We start from the raw sequence: 22,203 nt of genomic DNA, 5'->3' as shown, positions 1-22,203 counted from the left end.
TTTAAATTCACGGGAGAAAGACAATCCTCCTGTTAGAATGTAAAGCAAACGTTCACATGCTGTTTTAAATCATCGCTTTGACTTGTCAGATGTGGCCTTCAGCTTCTTTACAAACAATAGCAATAAACTGGGGTCAAATGGTGACTTCCAGATCCAATTCCCAAGACTAAAAGGCTCACACCACTGCACATGTCATAAGCGACTGATGCTGGGTTAGGAGGGAAAGAAAGAAAAAAGGAAAAAAGGGGGAGACAGAAAGAGAGAGGGGGGGGCGCAGAGAGGAAGGAGGAAAAATGATTATCAACAAAAATGGGCAAAATAGTGAAGGGTTTCCTGAGATATAGATGTTAAACAGAGCTCAGTAACTACACACGAGAAGATTTGCTACCCTGGTTCTTCAGATTCCCAAATGGACCTGAGGGAGACACAAATCATACTCCTCCTTGGCCTTCAAGCAACAAAGTTAATGCACCTGCTGGCTTCTCTGTGTCTTAGGGCAGCTCAAGCGGAAGCGGAGCCATCGAAGCATAAAAGATGTGGGAAAGCATGAATTTCTTCCGCCTTGCACCAAACCCATAAGATACATTCCTCTCCTCTGCAGCTTTCAAGAGCTCCAGCTGTTACATAAAATGGAGGCAGATCATAGAGGACTTTTTACCTAGCATGATGTCACCTATTAATAGTCCTCTTCCTACCCCCTGTGTCAGAAGAAAGCACAGAAGTGGGAAGCAAACACAGCCCCTAGCCAGGCATGTTATGTTTGTCATACTATTTCTGCATGAAGAATCATAGGAGACCCTCATAGATTGTCATGCAGATTCTCCTCTGGTTCTAGAAACTTCTCAAACTCGTTGGCACTTGAAGCCCTTCCTGTTTGGCCACCGCACTTTCTCGCCAACTTCGTTTTCTACTACTGTCCTCCTTTCCCCTGGACTCCTCAGTCCCTCTGCCTGAAGTGCTCCCTCCTGGCAGAACCACAGACCGTCAAGCACTTGATTGGCGGCTCCACCCGGTCAATAGCTTTGCAGGAGGAAGACCCGGCCATGGGCTCCCATGAAGATTGTCGTCTGGAAAACCCTACAGGGCAGTTCCCCTGTCACAGGGGTCAGCGTGAGTCAGAATCCGTTTGAGAGGCACACCAGAAAGGCTGGTGCTCCCAGCACGGTCAAATCTTGGCGATCCTGTGGGTTCACCTGCAACCGCAGTTATCTTCTCCTGGTCCTCCTGCGACCTTCCCCAGTGACCTGAGACCACACGACTGCCTCCGAGCCAGCAAGGGCAAGACCTTGAAGAGCTCCATCCACAAGCCTCATTTAAGAAGGCAAGGTCGTGCCAAACTCAAGATACAAGATAGTTTTACAATGAGAACTGTTTCGCCAGCCCTTCGTGATAAATTCCTTGTTTCCGGGTTTTGTTGGCTTGTTTGTATAGCAGGAAGGCAGGAATACGTGCCTTTAACAAATACAATTGCTTTTAGTCAGTATTCCACTTTGGATCTTGGTTTTTCACAATATTTTATTTGGGTTGAGGAAGACCTGAACCCTGGCTCCACCATCTATTATAAATCCAAATCTCCTACAGGCTAAAAAATGGTGGAGGGCCACACAGGCTGTACTGTGTGACCCCTCCACAGCCCCCGAGAAGGGCTAACAGCACAAAGGTCACCTCAGTGGCAGACACCCATCCAGGAGGTGGGGCACGGGCGTTCTAGAGAGGAGCACAGGAGGGGAGCATTGTCGAGGGATGTTTGTGGTCTGACGGGAGCTCGGTGCCAAGAAAATGCGACCCACTCGTGTCTCTCAGGCAGAGCAAAGACCCCGGCCCCTCAGACCCCAGGTAACCTTCTGGCGCTTAACCAGAAAACCACATCTGACTAAAGGGAAGCCCGAATTACCAGGCAAGTTACGTAGAAATCACCCTCCTCAGTGCCTTGACTCACTAAATCAAGGCACGTCCCTCACAGCAAATGAATCTCAAAAGACAACAGGCTTAGCCTAGGGGTCCAGATGGGGAGATGGAGGCAGGCCACGGGGCAAGAGACAGCTGGGCACAAGAATCTGAGAAAGTTCTGGCCTCAGAGCAGGCTCTACCCCTTCATCGGACAGATTGCTAATTTCCCCCAAAGTCATAACGCAGTGTCCTACAGGGAGGTGGATAGGCTCCTTCTGAGGTCACCGACCACCATTGAGGTCTTGACAGGAGCTGGAAGCCGGTCCACCAGAGAAACAAACAAAAGACACGTCCATCCTCTGAACCTGGGACCTACTCAGTCTGGGACCCAACAATCCCTGTTGGTTTCCCCCACAGCCTAACTAACAGTGTTAGCAACCCAATAGAACTTCCCCTGTGCATTTCTGGGAATGTAACTCTTTATGGGAGTAAAAAGCCTTCTCTTTCTCCTCCTGAGAAGTTGATGGTTTCGAACTGCTGACTGTGTGGTTCATAGCCCAACTTGTAACCCACTATGCCACCCCTTTACCCATTTACAGTGCAGTGGTTTCTGGTGGTTTACCCAAAGAGTTGTGTAATCATCATCCCCATAAATTTCAAGAAATTTTCACCATCCCCAAAAGAAACCCCACCCCTTTAGCATTCACTCCTCACACTCTATAGATTTCCCTCTGCTGGACTTTCGTGTGACTAGAACCTTGTAATACGTACTCCCTGCCCCACCCCCATTTTATTGGGAGCTCTTACAGACAGTATAACAATCCATAGTTCGGTTAGATCAAGCATGATTGCACAATTGTTGTCACCATCATTTTCAAAACATTGTCTTTCTTCTTGCCCTCTTTGGTATCAGCTCCCTTTATCCCTGCCCACCCTCACCCTACCCCCCAAGAGCCCTTGTTATGATATTAAATATGATTATTTTTGTTATTCCTTTTTCTACCCCTCGTATCACAGCGTCCAACGTATCTGTTCACCTGCCATTCTGTTCTTCGTTGGGTGTGGCTGACTCCCTAGTTTTGTTGTGGGAGCCGCTGAGTGAGTCCCGAATCATATGACCCTTTGTCCAAGACAATGGCCCTCCACCCGGTCCTGAGCCGTCTTCACAACGGCTCTGATGTTTGGGCCCTTCATGACAGCCACTGTGTCAACCCGTCTCGCCAAGGGCCTTTATATTGCCGCCCCTCGACTGTGCCAAGCCTGGGAACTTTATTCTGGGGCTGGCTTTCCCGACAATTTGTTCAAAGTACGTGAGACAAAGTCTTTCCACCCTTGCCTCTAAGGAGTCTTCTAGCTACATTTCCTCCAAGGCAAGATGTCCTTGGTCCTTTCAATATTCTTCACCAGTACCATAATCCAAATGTATCAATTCTTTTTTTCCTTTTCTTTTCTCTTTTAATAAATCATTTTATTGGGGCTCATACAACTCTTATCACAATCCATACATCCATCCATTGTGTCAAGCACTCTTGTACATTTGTTTCCCTCATCATTCTCAAAATATTTGCTTTCTACTTGAGCCCTTGGTATTAGTTCTTCATTTCTTCCCTTCCCTCCCTGCTCCCCCCTCTCCCATGAACTCTTGATAATTTATAAATTATTGTCATATCTTGTCCTGTCCAACATCTCCCTTCACTCACTTTACTGTTGTCCATCCCCCAGGGAGGAGGTTATATGTAGATCCTTGTAATCGGTTCCCCCTTTCTCCCTCACCTTCCTCCCACCCTCCTGGTATTGCCACTCACCACTGGTCCTGAGGGGTTCATCTGTCCTGGATTCCCTGTGTTTCCAGTTCCTATCTGTACCAGTATACATCCTCCAGTCCAGCTGGATTTGTAAGGTAGAATTGGGATCATGATAGTGGGGGGAGGGGGGGTAGAGAAAGCATTCAAGAACTAGAGGAAAGTTGTGTTTCATTTTTGCTACACTGCACCCTGACTAACTCGTCTCCTCCCCATGGCCCTTCTTCTTTATACTAGGCTGGAATCCTTGATCTCCATCAGCAATTGCTTCAAGTCCTCCTCACTTTCAGTAAGCAAGGTTGCGTCAGCTCTGTATCAATCCTGATGCCCCATTCTTTTTCATATAATCCAGCTTCTCTGATGACTTGCTCAGCGTACAGATGAACAGGTAGGGTGACACACATTTTAAACCATGAAATATTCCCTTATTCTGTTCACACAACTGCTTCTTGATCCCTGTAAAAATTCCGCAAGAGTGGGATGCAGCGTTCTGGAATCGCTGGTCTTCTCAAAGTTGTCTGTAGTTTGTCAGGATCATCACAGGTGCATGCCTTGGCTGAGTCAATGAAACACAAGTCAACCTCTTTCTGGGATTCTCTGCTTTCAACCAGAGCCATTGGCTGTCAGCAGTGATACCCCTTGCTTCACATCCTCTTCTGAATCGGCCTGAACCTCTGGCAGCTCCCGGGGAATGTTCTGCTGCAACGGTTGTTGGATGATCTTCAGCAAAATTTTACTATCATGTGATATCAATGATATGGTTCTATAGTTTGTGCATTCTTTTGGGTCACTTTTCTTTGGAATGGGCACAATTATGGATTTCTTCCAGACAGTTGGCCAAGTAGCTATCTCCTAAATTTCCTGGCATATCAAATAAGTGCTTCCAGTGCTTCTTCAGCTTGTTGAAATATTTCAGTTTGTTTTCTATTTTGGCGAATGCTTACAGTGCAGCTTGAACCTCTTTCTTCAGTAGCTTTGGCTTTTGCTCATCTCGCATACTTCCTCCTGCAATGAAAGGATGTTGGCTAGTTGTGGGTTTTTTTGCACAGTGACTGTATTCTTTCCATCTTCTTTTAGTGCCTCCTGCATCGTTCAAAGTTCCCTCCATAACTCTTTCAATGGTACATTTTGAGGTTTGTATTTCTTCTTCAGTTCTTTCGGTTTAAGGTATGCTGAGAGTGTTCTTCCTTTTTGGTTTTCTCTTGACCTTTGCACATTTCATTGTAATATTTTTGTCTTCTTAGACTGCCCCTTGAACCGTTCTCTTCAGCTCTTTGCCCCATCATTCTTCCGTTTGCTTTAGTTACTCGACGGCGAAGAGCGCATTGGAGAGCCTCTTGTAACATTCACTTCACTCTTTCTTTCTTTCCTGTCTTCTTAATGACCTTGTGCTTTCTGCAGGAACGATGTTCTTGGCGTCCTCCCGTGGCTCGCCAGGTCTTTTGACATCAGTGTCCAGTGCATCAAATCTGTTCCTGAGACAGTCTTGAAATCCAGGTGGGATAGACTCAAGGTCACATTGGCTCTCGTGGACTTGTTTACATGTTCTTCAGTTTCAACCTGAACTTACATATTAGCAATTGATGGTCTTTTCCCTAGGCAGCCCCTGGCCTGGTTTTCGCTGATGATTTTGAGCTTCTCCATGGTATCCTCCCATAGACGTAGTCAATTTAATGCCTGTGTCTTCCATCTGATGAAGTTCGTGTATAGAAGTCACCTTTTGTGTTGTTGATAAAAGGTACTTGCTATGAACAAGTGGTTGGTCTCACAAAATTCTCTCATGAGAGTTCCAGCTTCGTTTCTATTATCAAGACCCTATTTTCCAACTACTGTTGCTTCCATCTTTGTTTCCAGCGTTTTTATTCCAAATGACAATAATGATTGATGCTTCTTGATTGCATGTGTGAGTTATTTCACACTGAAGGTATAGATAGACTCCTTCAATTGCTTTATCACTCACTTTTGTGGTTAGTACAGACATTTGAATCATAGTTATATTGATTAGGTTTCCTTGAAGGTAGATAGGTGTATTCCCATAACAGACACCACTGTATTTTACGACAGATCTTGAAATGTCCTTTTTGACCTTGAATGCAATATCATTCCTTTCGCTGTTTCATTCCCAGCATAATAAACCATGTAACTTTCTGATTGAAAATGGTCAGTACCAGTCCATTTTAGCTCACTAGCATCTAGCAGATCGATATGGATATGTTCCATTTCATTTTTGACAATGTCCAATTTTCCTAGCTTTATTCTTTGTACATTTCAGGGTTTGATGATTAGTCAAGTTCTGCAGCTGTTTCTTCTCGTTGTGAGTCACGCCCCATCGGCAAGTGAGGGTCTCAGAGACTTTTCATTCCCACAGGCATTGCTCCATTGGCGTCGTTCTGGTCGACTGTGCTCTGGGAAGGCAGCTCTTCCTCACCTATAAATGGAGGGCTCATCTTCTGACACCACCTCTGCAATGCCCGGCTGCCATTCATTAGGCCAGAAGGGTCTGACAACAGTTCAGTGCCCCATGTAAGGTTTTCAGCAGCTGATGCTTCTGAAATGGACAGCCAATTCCTCCTTTGTAGTCTGTTCTGAGTCTGTACGCTCCACCGAGACCGGTTCACTTTGGCTGCCCCTGCTAGCATTGGAAACACCAGTGAAATAGCTTCCAGCATCACAGCAAGACACGAGCTCCACACTCTGAGAAAATGGCAGACAAATGGTGGGACTGACTTCTTAGCATGCTTTCCAGGTTCCTCCATGGTGCAGCATGCCTTTAGTCCTTTTTTATGGCTGAATAGTATTCCATCACATGACTTTACCAGGACCCCTGGTGTAGTAGGTTATGTGTTGGACTGCTGACTGCAAGGTCCACAGTTTGAACCCACTAAGTGCTCTAAGGGAGAAAGATGAGGCTGTCTACTGCCATACAGATTTACAGCCTTGGGAGCCTACAGGGGCAGTGATACTTGTCCTACAGGGTTGCTGTGAGTCAGCATTGACTCCATGGCAGGGGCTTGGTTTTGTAGGAACATACTAGATTTTTGCTCATCTGCTTCCTTGCAGATGGGCATGTGGGCGGTTTTCACCTCTGGGCAATTATGAACAATGCTTTTTTTAAAAATCAACATTGGCGTAACGCTGCTGTGAATGTGCACACATTGGGGCAGTTATGTAAAGTTTTTATGTATTACGTAAGGCGTGGGCTCTGACCCCTCTGACGTGTTCACAAATGTATGCACAAGGGTGCTTCAGGAAGTTTGTGGGACATTCCAGTATCATTTCATTCCATTCCCCACAAACTTTTGGATCCCCCTTGTATACGTAGGGAGCCCTGGTGGCATGGTGGTTACTTGTGCTGCGATCCCCAAGGTCAAAACCACCAACAACACCTTGGGACTTTCTTGGAGGAAATAATAGGACATCCTCCCGCATGAGTCTCTTTTGATGATTAGGAGATAATGCTGAGGAAGTGCTGGGCGGAAACACCCTGTTCAGGAACTCTGGGGTGTGACCTGGCCAAGGTGAATCCCCTGCGACCTCCAAAACCACCTCCTGCTTTACTGCTGTGCCTTTGCTTCTCCTGTTCTCCCACCTGACACCCTTCCCTGACCAAACTCCCGAAGATAAAAGGCCATCCCCCTCCCCCCCCCCCCCCCGAGATCCATTTCTAACTAACTCACCCAGCCTGGCTGCTTTGCTGCTGGTAAGAGTCCTGTCTCTGAAGGCACTAGATGGATGCCTCTTAGCGCAAGTGTTTGTGGTCAAGTCTTCTCATCTTCCTTGGTCAGTCTCCACGGTACCCAGCAACACCCACAGCTGCAAAAGGACAGCCTGAGGGTTCACAGTCCTTCCGGGGGCTCAACAACACAAGCCTTTGTGCGCCCATCCACTCATCTGAGCCACCAGGCAGGTGGAGGTGGGCAGAATGGTGAGTAAGTGGAGCTCCTTACCTGTCTGCTTCACACACACACATACACACACACACACACACACACACACACACATACACACACACACACCTCACAGCCCAGAGGGGCCAACCTGCGTACAACGAAGCCAAGACCCGGTGGGACACAAGGGGCTCCAAGGCTGGCAAGGCGAGCCCTTTCCTGAGCGGAGGGCCCCAACTCATGGCCACCCGATGCATAAATGGGGCTGTCTCGTATCTTGCCCATGAGCCATTGTGGGTCAGACTGTTGTGATCTACAAGTCGATCGCCAGGCCTTTCTTCCTGATTTTAGTCTGGAAGCCCTGCTGAAACCTGTTTTGAGTGGTGGTAACACACTAGCTGGGAACCAAACCGGGGCTCCTGCATGCCAAATGAGAATTCTCCCACAGAACCACCAGGGCCTCGGCGTTCCACGGGCCTGAGAAGGCTTCCTAGAGGAGTTGATGCCTGTCTTACCCGGGGAATGCTTTGTGGCCAGGCGAGCAGGGAGAGGAGGAGAGGGCAGGAGCCTTGGGAAGGTCTAAGAAGAGAACAGAAGGGGGAGAGGGGAGCAGGGAGGACAGGAGCAGGCAAGGGAATCAGAACGCGTTTGCCAGGTAAACAAGGGAGCTCTAGGGAGGCGTTCTTTTGATTCCAGGCCCCAGAAGTCCTAGGTTCAATCATTTTGGCCACAGCGTGGGAGTTGGCAGGCCAGCTGGCCAGGCTGACCCAGGGCAGAAGAACCGATGTGAGCAGGATCCGGGCTGCGAGGGAGAAGGTGAGCTGGGAGTCAGAGGTCAGACTTCCTCCCAGAGGCCACTGGGCAGGAAGTGAGGGCGGAGGTGGAGAGATAAGTCTGACAGGAAGCTGAGGGAAGGAAAGAGTGACACCTGACAGCAGGACCCAGTCCTTGGCTGAGCGGGTGGGGAAAGAGTAAGGTGGGGTGAGGGGGTTGCAGAGAGAAGGGAAGGCCAGTTAGGACCATGGATGAGAGACCAGGGATTTCTGGACAAGGCTGGAGGCAGTGAGAAGACAGCACTCATGAGGGACGAAAGCTGCCTCCTTCTGGGCTCAGGTACTGCTGAGCATGAAAGCCATCTACAGAGGGTCACCGGTCAAAAGGAGCAGGTGGTGGGACCTGCATGCTGGCCCCCAAGTCCCAGAAGCTCTGCCCACACTCCGCCTTGAAAAGACTCCACGCCCACCCCCGTCACCCATCATCACTAATGGCTCTGTGGCTTTGGTCTCAGGCACTGCGAAACCCAGTGCCCGGGGCCTCTATGCCTAGCCTTCCCATGAAGACACGTACCTTGGTCCATCCGGAAAACTGGATGAAGGTGTCCTGGGGCAAGTCTGGGATCCCACTGGGAATGGAGAAGTTCCCCACATAAAAGGCTGGGCTTGTGAAGTCAGCTGAGCGGGGAGGGGCAGCGTTGGCACGGTGGCCGTGTCTGCAGCCACCCTGGCACCCCAGGTGGCTGCGCACGGCTTCATCAGTGTTCAGTGGGAAGATCAGCCAGTCTGTGAGGACACGGTTGTCGAGGGTCAGGTTGGCAATGAGACCCTGCAGAGGCGAGAGAGAAAGTCCTGTGAGCCAGGGTGTGCAGGGAAGCACAAAGGGTGGGAACGTGGGTGCAAAACTATACCTTTTTGTCTGGAGGCATGTTGCCCAAACATGACACTCTCCCTCCAATAAGGGCAGGAGGTCCCCACAAAGGAAAGGTGGCGAGCCACCAAAGTCTTTGTTGTTGTCATTGTCATGTTTGTCTGCCTTACAATATCAAGTACCTCTCAGTGTGGTGAGCTGGCAGGCTCTTCTGGTTTAGGCTGAGGGGTCAGTTGCCAGGTTGGCTGGTTGATCCAAAGGGGGCCCCTTATTTCTACCCCATATCACGACTTATCCTCCAGCGGGCTGGGTGGACTTGTTCTCTCGCCGCAGGCAGAGTCCAGAGTGAGAGGCAGCGGGTAAAGGCTGCGGTAGCCCTAGCTTGGAACTACAAAAAGTCTCCTTTCTCACATTCCATTGACGGAGCGAATGGCTTTGGCTGCAAACGCCTAATCACCAGGGCTGGCCCCGAGCCATTGCTAGGATGGAGGAAAGTTGGAATCCGAGGAATGGCAGAATGGAAGGGGGGGGAGGGTGGTGCAAACGAACCCTGCATCCCCTGTAGACAGGAGGTCGGGAACAACTCTGCCATTGATACAAAACTGGAAGCCAGGGTTGACCTTGAGCACCTCGGGTGGGACTCACAGGGATGACCACAGGTAAGACCAGCTCTCGTCGGTAGTGAAGATGACGGTGAGGCCCAGACTTGCATTCCGCAACTGTCGTCTGGTCCTGGGGCTGCCAGGGTGCAGTGATGGGGGTCGTTGCGCCTCTCACGCCACCCTCCTGACTTTCCACATGGGGAGCTTCTCCATTCCTAGTAGGATCCCAGATTTGACTCGGGAGACCTTTGAGAGCAAGGCTCCCATGCACTTTAATAATTTAAAAAATCCACCAGGCAGTTAGATGCTGGGCTCTTGGCTGTGTACAAGGGACCCATAACCTGCAGAGCAGTGTCCCCATCCTTCTGTGTGGGTCAGGCAGGCAGGCACACCACTAATTACAACCTCAGCCTAAGGGTTGCAATAGAAATATGCACTCTGGAGGCAAGGGTGACTCCCATACCACATTTCACACAGGACACCATACACATGGTTCGATAAGTGTGTGATGGCCTGTTTCTCAGCCGCCAGCAAGAGTGTTATGAAATGCCCTACACCTGCTTGTCCTAGACTGGGTGGCACTACGGTCCGCTCGATCCAGACTTCTCTTCTCGCAGAGGGTGAGCTTCCTGGAGATGAGCCTGCATCTCGGTACCTTTGCCTCCCTCGATGCGCCTCGTGCACATCTAACCCCGAGCAGGCGCCGCCCAGCAACGGTCTGTGGACATACGTTTGACAGCAAGACCGGAACAGACATGCACATGCACAGTCAACCACAGGGGGAGGCTTTCTGGGATTCAAGAGTGCGTCGCGGACCGTGACACTCGGAAAGCTGCAGACCAGACTCTCACTGGTTTTCTTGGGCACGAGTGTCTCTTGCGAGCTGCGCGAGTTTTTCAAGCAGAGGAAGGAGAGCGCAGCGGTGGAGCTTCCTCCTCGGCGTCTTTCTAAAGGAGGCCTGCCCTCAGACACAAGGGCAGCTGTCTGTGTGCAGAGCTCCACTTTCTGTCAACCACCGCGGGACAGAGGTCTTCAAAGTAACCCGTCCCTTTGGGTACAAAACAAATCGGGGAGAGATTAGTCCTTGAACTTGGCAAAGCAGGGGTGCTTTTAAAAATCGCTTCCTTGTTAAAGGGGACAGAGGGGAGGAACGTGTACATGCGAAGGTTTAAAGGCTTATATAAAAGCTTCCTTGGGCTGCTTAGATACAGTCCCATTAACCCTTGACCCCTGGCATCCTTGCAGTGTTGAGACAGCAGGGCTGTGAGGCCCAGCTAGACCAGGCCAAGTTTTCTCCTGTCACATGGGCTCAGTCTCTTGCTCTGTAGAATGGGGGCAGTAAGGCTTGCATTGCAGTGGTCATGGAGAAGGTACTGAGTGAGTGCAGACAGGCGTAGAAGGCACATTCAGTGCATGCTGTTCGTTGATTCCAGCGTCACGGGGACTCCAGCACTTCACACGAAGACCTGCCCCTGCGGGATCTCAAGGCCCGGACTTTCTGGGCGCAGTTATCCAGGAGGCCTGTCTCCCAAAGCGCCACTGGGTGGACTCACACCGCCACCCTTCCGGTTAGTAGTCAAGAGTTTAATTGTTCATATGACGCAGGGACTTCATCCCATAAGCAATAGCTCTTCCAAACAAAGGCTCACCTCAGAGAACCAAATAAATGCATGCTGGGAAGCGGGTCCAGCGCTGGCATACTGGGAGGGTGGAACGACCAGGGCATGTTCTCCATCATATCTCATGGTGGTTTCATTCCCCCGGTTCCCATAGCAGGGATTACATTGAACGTGAAGGGACACCACTATCTTTATTTTGAAAAACAGGCCCAATGATGTCCACACTGCTCTACTGTCTGTCCCATCCAGAGGGCCATGTGTCAAAGACACAGGCAAGAGTCTAGTCAGGGCACAAGGGCGTGGCCCTGTTTAGGTTGCACTTGCCTGAAAATAAAGAATTTTTTTTAAGGATTTTTACTTAATACAAAGTAACTTTGTTTCCCCGGGGCTGTCATGTGTATACCCACAATCTTCTAGCTTCTCTAAAATAGGTCCATCAGGTTGTGCAGACGTGGCCCGACCCTGTAATCAATGCAGTTGTACACGTCAATCTGAAACACGGCTGTGAAGAATTTTCATGTGTACTCTTCTGTGTCGGCTCAGTAGTTTCAGGACAGCCCCCAAGGGTAGGGAGTCCAGGAAATAAGGCTGCCTTCAAACATCGTGCTGTTGAGCATTTTCACAGTTTACAAAAGAATGGTTGAGTCTGAGTCAGAAATAAGCTCTTGGCCTCATTTCCCCTTTTTTCTCAATTTATCAAAGGTTTATTTTGGTAAGAGTCTCCAATAAAATGATCTGGTAATAAAAGGAAGCGCTATTTACGGCAGTTCTGTTTCTGACAAAGGCAAACTAATGGAAGGCAACAAAATATCTGAATGAGGTCTTATTTTTTAAAATCTTCCTGAAGGCATTAGAATATATATATATATTCTATAATATATATATATATATGTGTGTGTGTGTGTGTGTGTGTGTGTGTGTGTGTGTGTTTTCATGAGTGAAGATGTATGAGAGGACAAGATCCCAGAGAAATGAGACCCAAACCCCACTTTCCCTAGAGGCACCCGAGATTGGAAAGGGACAGGTAAGAAAACTAAGCCATGGTCTCAGGAAACTGATGGGACCTGGGGAGATAAAACCCAGAAAGACAGCTTTGATAAGCCACTCTCGTATGCTTCCCCCTTGCCCGCATGTTAAAGAGGTCTCCTAAAGACTAGTCTGGCTTCTGTGTTTCAGACAGTCCAACAAAACCTTAAACTTGAACCTGGCGTCAGGTGGTCCCAGAGTCTCAGCATCTCCAGGAGCCTACAGAAATGCACAAAAATCAACCCCAGGGCTCAAGTTATTTCTAAAACACTTTTAAAATACATTGTGTGGAAGACAATGTGAATAACCAGGCACACGAGGTGATATGAAGTCTTAAGCATGAATCAACAACAACAGATTCCCAGAGACTCAATATGTTGAAGTTCTCTGACATGAGAAAATGTCCATGCTCACTATATTTAAGGAGAAGAAATTAAAACTTAAAAAATTTCGGCAGGTAATGGGATTTTAAAAAAGTAGCCTAGGGGAGTAAAGAGCGATTTAGGTATTGTAGAACTCTGCAGCCGCTGTGGTTAACGGATGACTCAGAGAAGAAGAGGTCGGTTGCGTCAATCAGAATGGTGGCTTGCAGCAGAGCCTGAAGACATGGTTCTGACCTTGATGGCTGACCGGATTCTTATGGCTGTCACAAGCCATGTCTTCAATACAGTGCAAAGAGAGCAGTGTGTCTGCGATAGGATAACAGAGATCCACCCAGTGGCTGCATGGTGTGCATATCCTACCTTAAAGTCATTGTTAAACCTGCCGTAGTTCACGCGCCCCATGTTCTCCACCAGTAGGTCCAGAGTGGCTCCAGCTCCCCCACTTATGTTCAGGGTGGTCACATTGTTTCGTTCAAGGATTCCCTGGGGGACCTGTGGGTGCAATGCCAAAGGGGAACTATGTGAGATGACCAGCAAAGGCGGGCAGCACGCTCAGTGTCTTTAGCACTCCTTTGGCAGCCTTAGACGTGGTAGGGGATGCTTTGCGAATCCCTTGACCATGTGGTCAATGTCTTTAAGCACTGCCTTCTAAACAGGAAAATCACCAGACACAGCTCAAAGCAAAGGAAGGTCCAGGTTTGGGATTCCTTTGACCTGACTGCTCAGTGGAAAGAAAATGGGGGGCGGACCCCTATGTTCACATAGCACTTAAGTCAGTCACACGACAAATGGCTTCTAAATGAGATGGGAGATAAGAGACAGAATCAGATGGATGAGATAAAATCAGAGTTTGCTAAGCGTAATCTTACCTCGAAAGACAATCAAATGCACTGACCACAAAAACGATACAATACCACGAAGGAAGGAAAGAAAAACACAACGAAAACACCAGGCATTTTCTCAGCAATATACTGATTTCCTAATTCATTTTTAAAGGCAGATTTCCAAAGATTGTTAAGCAATAACCACAATTCACCAAGACAACACTAACTTGAAGCAACAACCAAGAAAAACCATCAGCGAAGCACGATGTACAGAGACTTGCTCCAATTGAAATCAAAAGCGCCGGTTACAGGTGAGTCGGCGTGACTCGACGGCAGTGAGTTTGGTTTGGTTTGGGCGACCATCCCGTGGGGAAGGTTTTCATCTTCAGGTTTCTGAATCAATGTCCTGGTCAGAAAGTCTCTTCACGCATGCTTGTACAGGATGATTTTTTATGGCGAGGAATGGAAATCTTAAACGAATGAAGACCCAAAGCTCTTAACTAAAACGACAGCGTTAAGCTCATTTCTCTTGTAGCACGAAGGCACACAGAGAAGTGAATCCGTGCCATTTCCAAAGCCGAATCAAACACGGACCCTCTCCCCGGAGCCCAATGAGGAAAGTAGCCCTTGAGGGAGTTGCCCCCTGCAGGCAGGGAAGGGTGGCTTTGGGGAGGGATGGGGAGCCGCTAGAGAGGGTGGGGACTTGAGCACAGCCCTCAGTGGTGAAACTAGGGGAGGAAGGGGGTGTTCAAGGCAGATGGAGCCAGGGTGAGACCACATCAGCTACAGAATGAGGAGACGGGTGGAGCCTAAGGTAGGGAAGGTGGAGAAAGGGCTCAAAAGCCAAGTCCCAGCTCCCTCCTCCACGGAAAGCAGGCAGACAGCTGGGAGACCATTCTTACCCCGTTCACAGAGACGTAGGCCCGGTCTCGGACTCCATAGAGGGGCACCCAGAGCGGTGTCGGGGTGCTGCAGTTTTGAGGAAGTGTTGTTCGGTACAGCACAAACCCAAAATACTGGTCAAATTTAAATAAATAAAAAAAAGAGAGGTTTAAGAAAAACACATCACGAGAGACATTCGTTTTAAGAGAACTTGGTTGCCCTTGATCTAAGTGAAAACACTGATATTTCTAAAACCATGAGGAACAAAATGCTTCCCCCACCCCCAGCAAAAATTCCATCTGAAAGGAGGAGCGAGGCTTATAACTTGACCTCCTAGACTGGGAACATGGGAGCGTGCCTTGTTAAGCAGCCCTGTTACAGAGAAGGAACCTGGGCCCTGGGCAGGCTAAATGACTTGGACAAAGCTACTCAGGGGGAGCACATAGAACAGCGGTTCTCAACCTGTGGGTCGCGACCCCTTTGGGGATTGAATGACCCTTTCACAGGGGTCGCCCGATTCATCACAGTAGCAGAATGACAGTGATGAAGTAGCAACGAAAATAATTTTATGATCGGGGGGTCCCCACAACACGAGGAACTGCATGAAAGGGTCGTGGCATGAGGAAGGTTGAGAACCGCTGACATAGAATCCATCCCAAGGATCTTTATGTTCACTCAAAAAATAAAAATAAATCGACTGGAGTTATTTCCTAGGGGGCACTGGGTTTCCGTGTGGGGTGATGGCAGCATTTTGGAAACAGGTAGTGGTGTAAGGGTCCCACAATATTGTGAGTATAGTTAATGCCATTGAATTGTCTACTTAAAAAAGATAAATAGGGTAAATTTGTGATATTTATGATAGGTCCCCAAATGTATCTGGCTTACAATTCCCTTTCCAGAGAAAAAATGAATCAGTGCTCCTCGGGAAATTCCAAGCGTTTGTACTACCAGAATCCCAGATAAAGTGTGGGTATCTACTTTTTTTTTTTTTTTTAAGGGTATCTACTTTTCCATCAAACCACCCCCATCATCTTCTAGCACCCCTAGGGGTGGGCGGGCAGTATTACCCACTTTGGGAAACCCTGTTATAGACACACACACACACACACACACAAACAAAAAAAAAAAGGCAATTATAAAACAAACAAAAAACAAACAAAAAAAGAATGATGCCGTTTGTTGAAAGTTTTGCAGACTCTTGGGGTGAAATCTGCTCTAACGTACAAAATAGCCCTAGAGCCAAGCACACAGGGATCGCTGTGAGAGGACTCGGGAAATACTCTGAGACGTGGCGGGCCTCCAACCACCAGGCTCAGCAGGCGCAGTGGGGATGCTGGTCACCGAATCCCAGCTAGAGACTGCCATGAACCCCTGCGCGGACATCGGCAAGGGCGAGAAGTCCTGAGCTACAGGAGGGAAGCCACGTAGAAATCCCAGGTATGGATAAAAAGCGCCCTTTAGGGAGGCCAAGGAGTGAACTTCGGGATAGTGGACGAGTGATTTGGAAGGGCAAAAGAAAACATTTATCCATTTTCCTGTGTCGAAGGAAAGGGCCAAAGAGGACAAATGCCACCACCCATACCTTCAGGCACAAGAGCTCCAGCCTCTGGGCCCCAGGGCTTGATCTCTCACTTGTTCCCACCTGCCTCACCCTTGCAGCTTTGGGAAAACGTCGCATGGTGCTTTCTGTGCAAGTGTACCCGGCAAATCAGTTTCCCAGCCAGAAGTTCATACCCAGATTGTTCCACGACATTGGTGGCAATCCTCACCATGCGGACAGCACGCTCCTCTTCTTTCCGGGTTTTAGATGTGTCCAGTTTGCCCGCCCCTCCCTGCCTTCTCATCTTTGGATTCGGGCAAGGGCTGCCCTTGTGGTCTCCTACAGTTGTTGCATGGTGGCCGAAGCGCCTTCTTCCCGGGTGTTCGTGTTTATTTGATAGTCCATCCAGGAAATGGCGGAAGAGTGATCCCTGAGAGCATCTTCAGCTTCAAGTGAGGAAGTTGTCTTCAGGCAATTGTCTTAAGGGGGCCTTCGTTTCTTTCAGATCGGTAAGTCTGGTCTCCCCTATCCCTTAAAGGGGATTTTTATTCAACACGTTTTACCCATTCTAACTGGGACCTTCTGTTGGTCAGCACCGTGCTGCTCATAGCTCTGGTCCCGCGAGTTTGACCATCAACAAACATGCCACAGGCTTGCCACAGCCTGGAGCTCTCCCCCCGTCCAAGGCACCATCGTAGCCAAGAGTTCTGGGAAAGAATGCATGGCTCCAAGCCTCTATAAATCGACCTTGAACTCACTTCTAGAGCCGCAGGGGCTTGGGTGTCCATGCCTTATCTGAAGTGGTCAGTGGCCGGCTCCCTGGACAAGGCAGGTACCTTGTGCAGATCAGGCGTAGACACAATTGTACAGCCATAGATGCCAACAATTGAAACAACCCTTCCCAGTGCTAATGAGGAAGGGGAGGGTGTCTTAAGTAGCTCTTTGTACGCAATACAAAGCAGAACCACAAGTCTAAAAAGAGTAACTAGAGGGAAATCACATCACACTAAGATACACTGTTATCTTAACACCATAAAATCAGAAGGGAACATTCAAATACCCGTCCATCTCAAAAATGGGGCTAGTTGAGATCTGACGTGATGGCCCTTTTGCTTTCCTTTGTTTTTGTAGTCGTAGAGAACATTCTTAGCAGAGCATATACCGGTTCAACCATTTCTGTATGGACAATCCTGTGCCTGTGATATTCTTCTGGCTGGGTGACATCCATCCTCACCTCCTCTTCTGAGCTGCCCCCTGCCATTCATACAAACTCACCGTCTCCTAAGATCCTGATGGAATCTTTTGAGTTGTTGCCAACGGGATCCCCCAGAACCAGTGCTTAAAAGCACATAGTGCGCAAAGCCAATCTTTTTGACAAGAGAAACGACCATTTGGTTTAGAGAAGACTTCAAGGGATATTTCTGGTTTCCGTTTGAAGATGACTTCAGGGCGATAAGTCCAGGGGCTCACCCAGCCTACACGGACCCCGAAAATCTGAAGCCCTTCACATAACCAACTGCGATGAGACGGTGCCCCGGAAGGAATGTCACCTTCTTCACGGTAAAAGTGTTTTACCTGAATCTAATCAATGAGGGGACCTTCTACAAAACAACTGGCTTGAGCGCTTCAAAAAGTCACATCTTGACAAGGGTTAAAACCATGAAAAGGGTTTGTTTGTTTGTTTTTTCTTTAAAAACACAAAAACAATTAGGAACACTTTCAGATTAAAGAAGGCCAAAGATATATTTATAACTTTATCAAGACATATCTATGACTAAATACCATGTGTGATCATGGATTTTGAAAATGAAGCTATTAGGAACATGGATGGATACAGATTCGCTTTATACAATTGATGTATGTATGGATTGTGATAAGAGTTGTATGAGTCCCTAATGTTTTAAAAAAAAAAGATCATGGGTGGAAAAATCCAGGTAAAACTTAGATAAAAGTGTGAGCTTTGCATCGTGGTGCTAGAGTGCCTGCCCCCCGACTTAGACAATGCAAGGTGCAGGACTTAGAGGGTCACCAGGTTGTCACAAACTCTCTAAAAGGTACAAAAGAAAAAAACAAAACAGAAAGCTACAGCAAGTTCAACAACTGTTAACTCGGTGAATCTAGGTGAAGCATGCGGAGGCAGTTGTACTGATTGTGTAACTGTTTTGTTTTAGACTTGAAATAGTGGGCCGGGGACCTTTACAAAGAAACCAGGCTTAATTCCTGGAGATGACAATACAAGCGAAAAATGAACCAACTCTGTTCTCCTTCAAACCATGACAAGGACTCTCCAAGAACCCCATCCATCCAGAGCACAGCCCTTAAACTTTGGGGCTAACTAAGGGCAGACAAATAGAAGTTCTTTTTTCAGATATTAATGTTTTCTTGTGGACACCTCGCAGGACAGATGAACTAGATCAGTGTCCTCGTTTTCTAACTTGGACAGGATTAGGTTGAACAACTTCAGCAACTTCCTATTTGAGTTGTAATCAGAAGAAACGAAGGGGAACTATCAGGAAGGTCGGGCCAGTCCTTGGCAAAGGACATCATGCTTGGTTAAGTAGAGACACAGCAAAATAAAGAGAAGAAAAGGAAGACCCTGGACAAGAGGGACTGACACAGTGGTGGCAACGATGGGCTCAGACATACAAACAATTGTGACCGTGGCACAGGACTGCACGGTGTTTTGTTCCGTTGCACGCAGGGTTGCCATGAGTTGGAATGGACTCATTGGCACCAAACAACAATAACAGCAGTCCCTGTGCAGTAGGTAAAGTGAAAGGGAACCTGGAAATCCACAGTTGGTTTACCTGGGGGTTGAGTCACCTGCTTGCTATTTGGGTCCTTGCCCTGGAAACTGGCAGTGCTAGGTAGTGCAGAAAGCACATTTTTGCAAGTAGGAAAAAGTTGAAGTATTACCTTTGAAGGCCTACCTGTTTCACCTGGACAAATGTCAAGGGATAAAGGCTTTTTACTGGCCCAGAGGGAGACAGGATGCTCAGAGCCTCTTCCACGGTCTTTAACTGAAACAAACCAAAATAGCAGTCACCCATTCTCATCACTTACCAAGCAGAGGGCCACCTCACTTTCCAGTTTATCAAGGACTGGACCAAACCCTGTGCCCCAATTAAACATCAAACATGCCAATTCCACCTAATGTTGCTTCTCAGTCACCGACAGTCTTCTCCGTCCACTCTTCAGTCTCAATGACAAAGCTAAACGGTGGTCATATTAAGAGTGTTTTAAACACAACCTGATCAGAAAGACATCTTCTTTATTCCCATAAAGACTTACAGTCTCAGAAACCCTCTCTAGGTTCACTATGAGTCGGAGTCAACTTGCCGGCAATGGGTTAGGTTTTAGAGAGAGAGATATAAACAGAAAGACAAAAAAAAAATTAAACCAATTGTTGTAGCACGTAAGTCAATGTAAGATGATGACCTGGGTGTGTCCGGGTAGAATAGGCTTTGCAATGGCTGTTTTATCAGAAGTGAATAGTCAGGCCTTTCTGTCAAGGTGCCTCGTGGGGAACTTGAACCTCCAACCTTTCCCTTAGCAACCCAGTGCTAAACTGTCTGTGATACCTAGGGACTCTGCCATAGATCTTTATAATAAATAAGAACCAAGGCTCTATTATACCACCAAGTGAAGTAACTACACCATGCCCTCATCCTTAACTGCCCATGGGCACATTTCCATGCCTGAATCAGCTGTTTATCTTTGTCTGCCTTGCTGATGGTCAGCTCCTTGAAGGCAGGGCCTATACTGGACCTTCCCTAATGCCGGGCACCTAGCACATATTTGACGGAGGCTTATTTGACTCAAGCGAAAGGACTGTGTGTCCTTGTAAGCTGGGATGCCCATAATGACTCAAGACAACTATCTCTGTGTACCACCCCCCTCCAGCTGAGAGGGAGTATTGTACATGCACAGCATTATGATCCTACAGAAGGAAACGGGCTCAGTGACGTGAGCTTGAGTATTGACTGAGCCAAACTCTACCGTTGGGTTTGATTTTAAAACCCAGGGCTTTTCATGGCTTGAAACGGATTAGGTATGTTACACACATTTTCCCTGATTTCCTTGGTAATGTGGAACACAGAAGGGGGGGAGGGGGTAGCCTTACCTGTAACTCCATCAAGTCAGCTACTCACATGGGGGCTTTCCCATGATGACAGCTACAGGACTTCAACCCCGTGTGAAAGCTATTACTTTATGGAACTCCAAACCACTGCCATCAAGTCAATTCCAAACTCAAACTCAAATTCCAAACTCAAACTCCAAACTCACTGCCATCAAGTCAATTCCAACTCATAGCAACCCTACAGGATGGGGCAGAGCTGCCCCTGCAGGTTTCTGAGACCGTCCCTCTGTGGAAGTAGAAAGCCTCGTCTTTCTACTTCGAGTGGCTAGTGGCTTTGAACTGCGGTTAACAATCCAATCTGTAACCCACTAGGCTGTGATCTTAGGCACGCTGACTAGCTGTCTTCAGTCGCGTATCCTGAAGTTGTTCACATGAAAAGGCACTCGTCTGCACTTTCTGATAAGCAGACTGGGTGTTTGGTACTACGTGAACTGCGCCTGTAGCGTCGTCATTGATTTCAACTATTTACAGTTACTTTCTTTTACGCATGCACCAACTTCCCACCACTCTAAAATCAATCCACCCACCCTTTCCTTCAGCCACACTAACAATGCACGCACACAGGCTTGATTAAGCTAAAGGAAGATTCCTATCAGGCAGAGAGACCACAGTCTTTGAGGTACAGGGCCGCGCATCACTGGCTGTGTCGGGGTGGAAAATGTTACAGGTGCCCAACAAAGGGCTTCGCCAGTGGAAACATTCTACCTTCATGTTTGGCGTGCCGCGATGCTATTTTGGGATCGCAAGATTCTTAAGAAACATACTGCGTTTCTTTTCTTGTGAGCTGAAACATGGAGGGATTAGGGATTCCAAGAGGGGAAAACCTGAAGACAGAGACAGTCAAAACAAAGTGACTTAGAGCTGCTGTCCTTAGGGTATTTAGCTGAAACTTGTTCTCTTTCCCTAGAATACCAGGCACTTTCCTCCCATTTCTGATTAATCTCTAGTTTTCCCCCGAAGTGGCGTCTCCATCACTAGGCTGGTGTCACCCCCTGTGGAAACTCAGGTTGTCACCCGCCTGCCTCCCCGGACTCCTCCCTTATCAGGCCCTACAGAATCCTTGGTAATGTTGATTAGCCCTTTCGATTACAGGTCATGTTTATTATCACTTTTACTTATCCCATATAGGATAATATGTGATCAATATACTTGTAAACTGCTTGAATGCAATATTTCTTAGATTGTGTGAGTCTCAACCACAAACCTGTTTTGTAAAATCTGTCTCCATGGCAGTAGAAAACTCTTAGTAACCGAGTAGAAACCTTTTTTGACTCCTACTTTACTTTCCCCAAACCGTTGATGTTGGCACACAAGCACTGCTTACCACAACATCTTAGCTAAAACACCAGGAAAACTGACCAGAATTGGACTGGGAACGTACTAGCAGCAATAAGCGCACCACTGTGCGCTCGCGGTATCCAGCACGAAACCACGTGATCCAAAGCGCCCGTGTCATTGGGTAGCAAGGACGGCTCTCGCGGGAGCCCTCTTAGAAAGTTCAAATCGCAACTCAGTATCGAGTTTCAGCCTTGAAGGTGTACTGATGCGTGTGCCCTGGGTTTATGAAAAATGTTTTTGTTGTTATAACTAACTACAGGAACATACTTTCATAGAAAAAAATCAATACATTTCTGATGAAACACTACACAAAAATGTTAACGTCCATCATTTTGGCGTCTCCTCCCTCTGAGAGTGGTACCTGGTACAGTCCAACCCCTCGAAACCCCTAGTGATGCCACGCCCCTCGTGTCACATTTACCAAGCCAAAACACCCGACCACTGCATTGAGTCAGTTTCAACTCATACTGTTTGTGGAGTTTCCAAGACTAGAAACCTTGACTGGAGCACGTCGTCTCATTTTTCTCCCCCGGAGCAGCTGGTGAGTTTTGAACTGACAACCATAAGGTTAGGAACCCAGCACTTAACCCAACACCTACCCCCCATAAAAATTAAGGCATGTTTA

General features: G+C 47.9%; 1 protein-coding gene across 1 annotated transcript in view; it reads right to left on the bottom strand.

Annotated features, from left to right (window-relative positions):
* GLB1 (galactosidase beta 1) overlaps positions 1-22,203 on the bottom strand; it is a 98,386-nt gene that overhangs the window by 9,324 nt on the left and 66,859 nt on the right. Inside the window, exons 12-15 of the mRNA XM_075547091.1 lie at positions 19,030-19,119; positions 14,580-14,693; positions 13,214-13,345; positions 8,927-9,181 (exon numbers count right to left, since the gene is read on the bottom strand). Coding sequence (XP_075403206.1) covers positions 8,927-9,181; positions 13,214-13,345; positions 14,580-14,693; positions 19,030-19,119 — 591 coding nt within the window. The remainder of the gene's footprint in view (positions 1-8,926; positions 9,182-13,213; positions 13,346-14,579; positions 14,694-19,029; positions 19,120-22,203) is intronic.

This window comes from Tenrec ecaudatus, chromosome 4 (assembly GCF_050624435.1).
Source record: "Tenrec ecaudatus isolate mTenEca1 chromosome 4, mTenEca1.hap1, whole genome shotgun sequence".
NCBI classification, from domain to species: Eukaryota; Metazoa; Chordata; class Mammalia; order Afrosoricida; family Tenrecidae; genus Tenrec; species Tenrec ecaudatus.
This window is presented reverse-complemented; position numbering and strand designations above follow the sequence as displayed.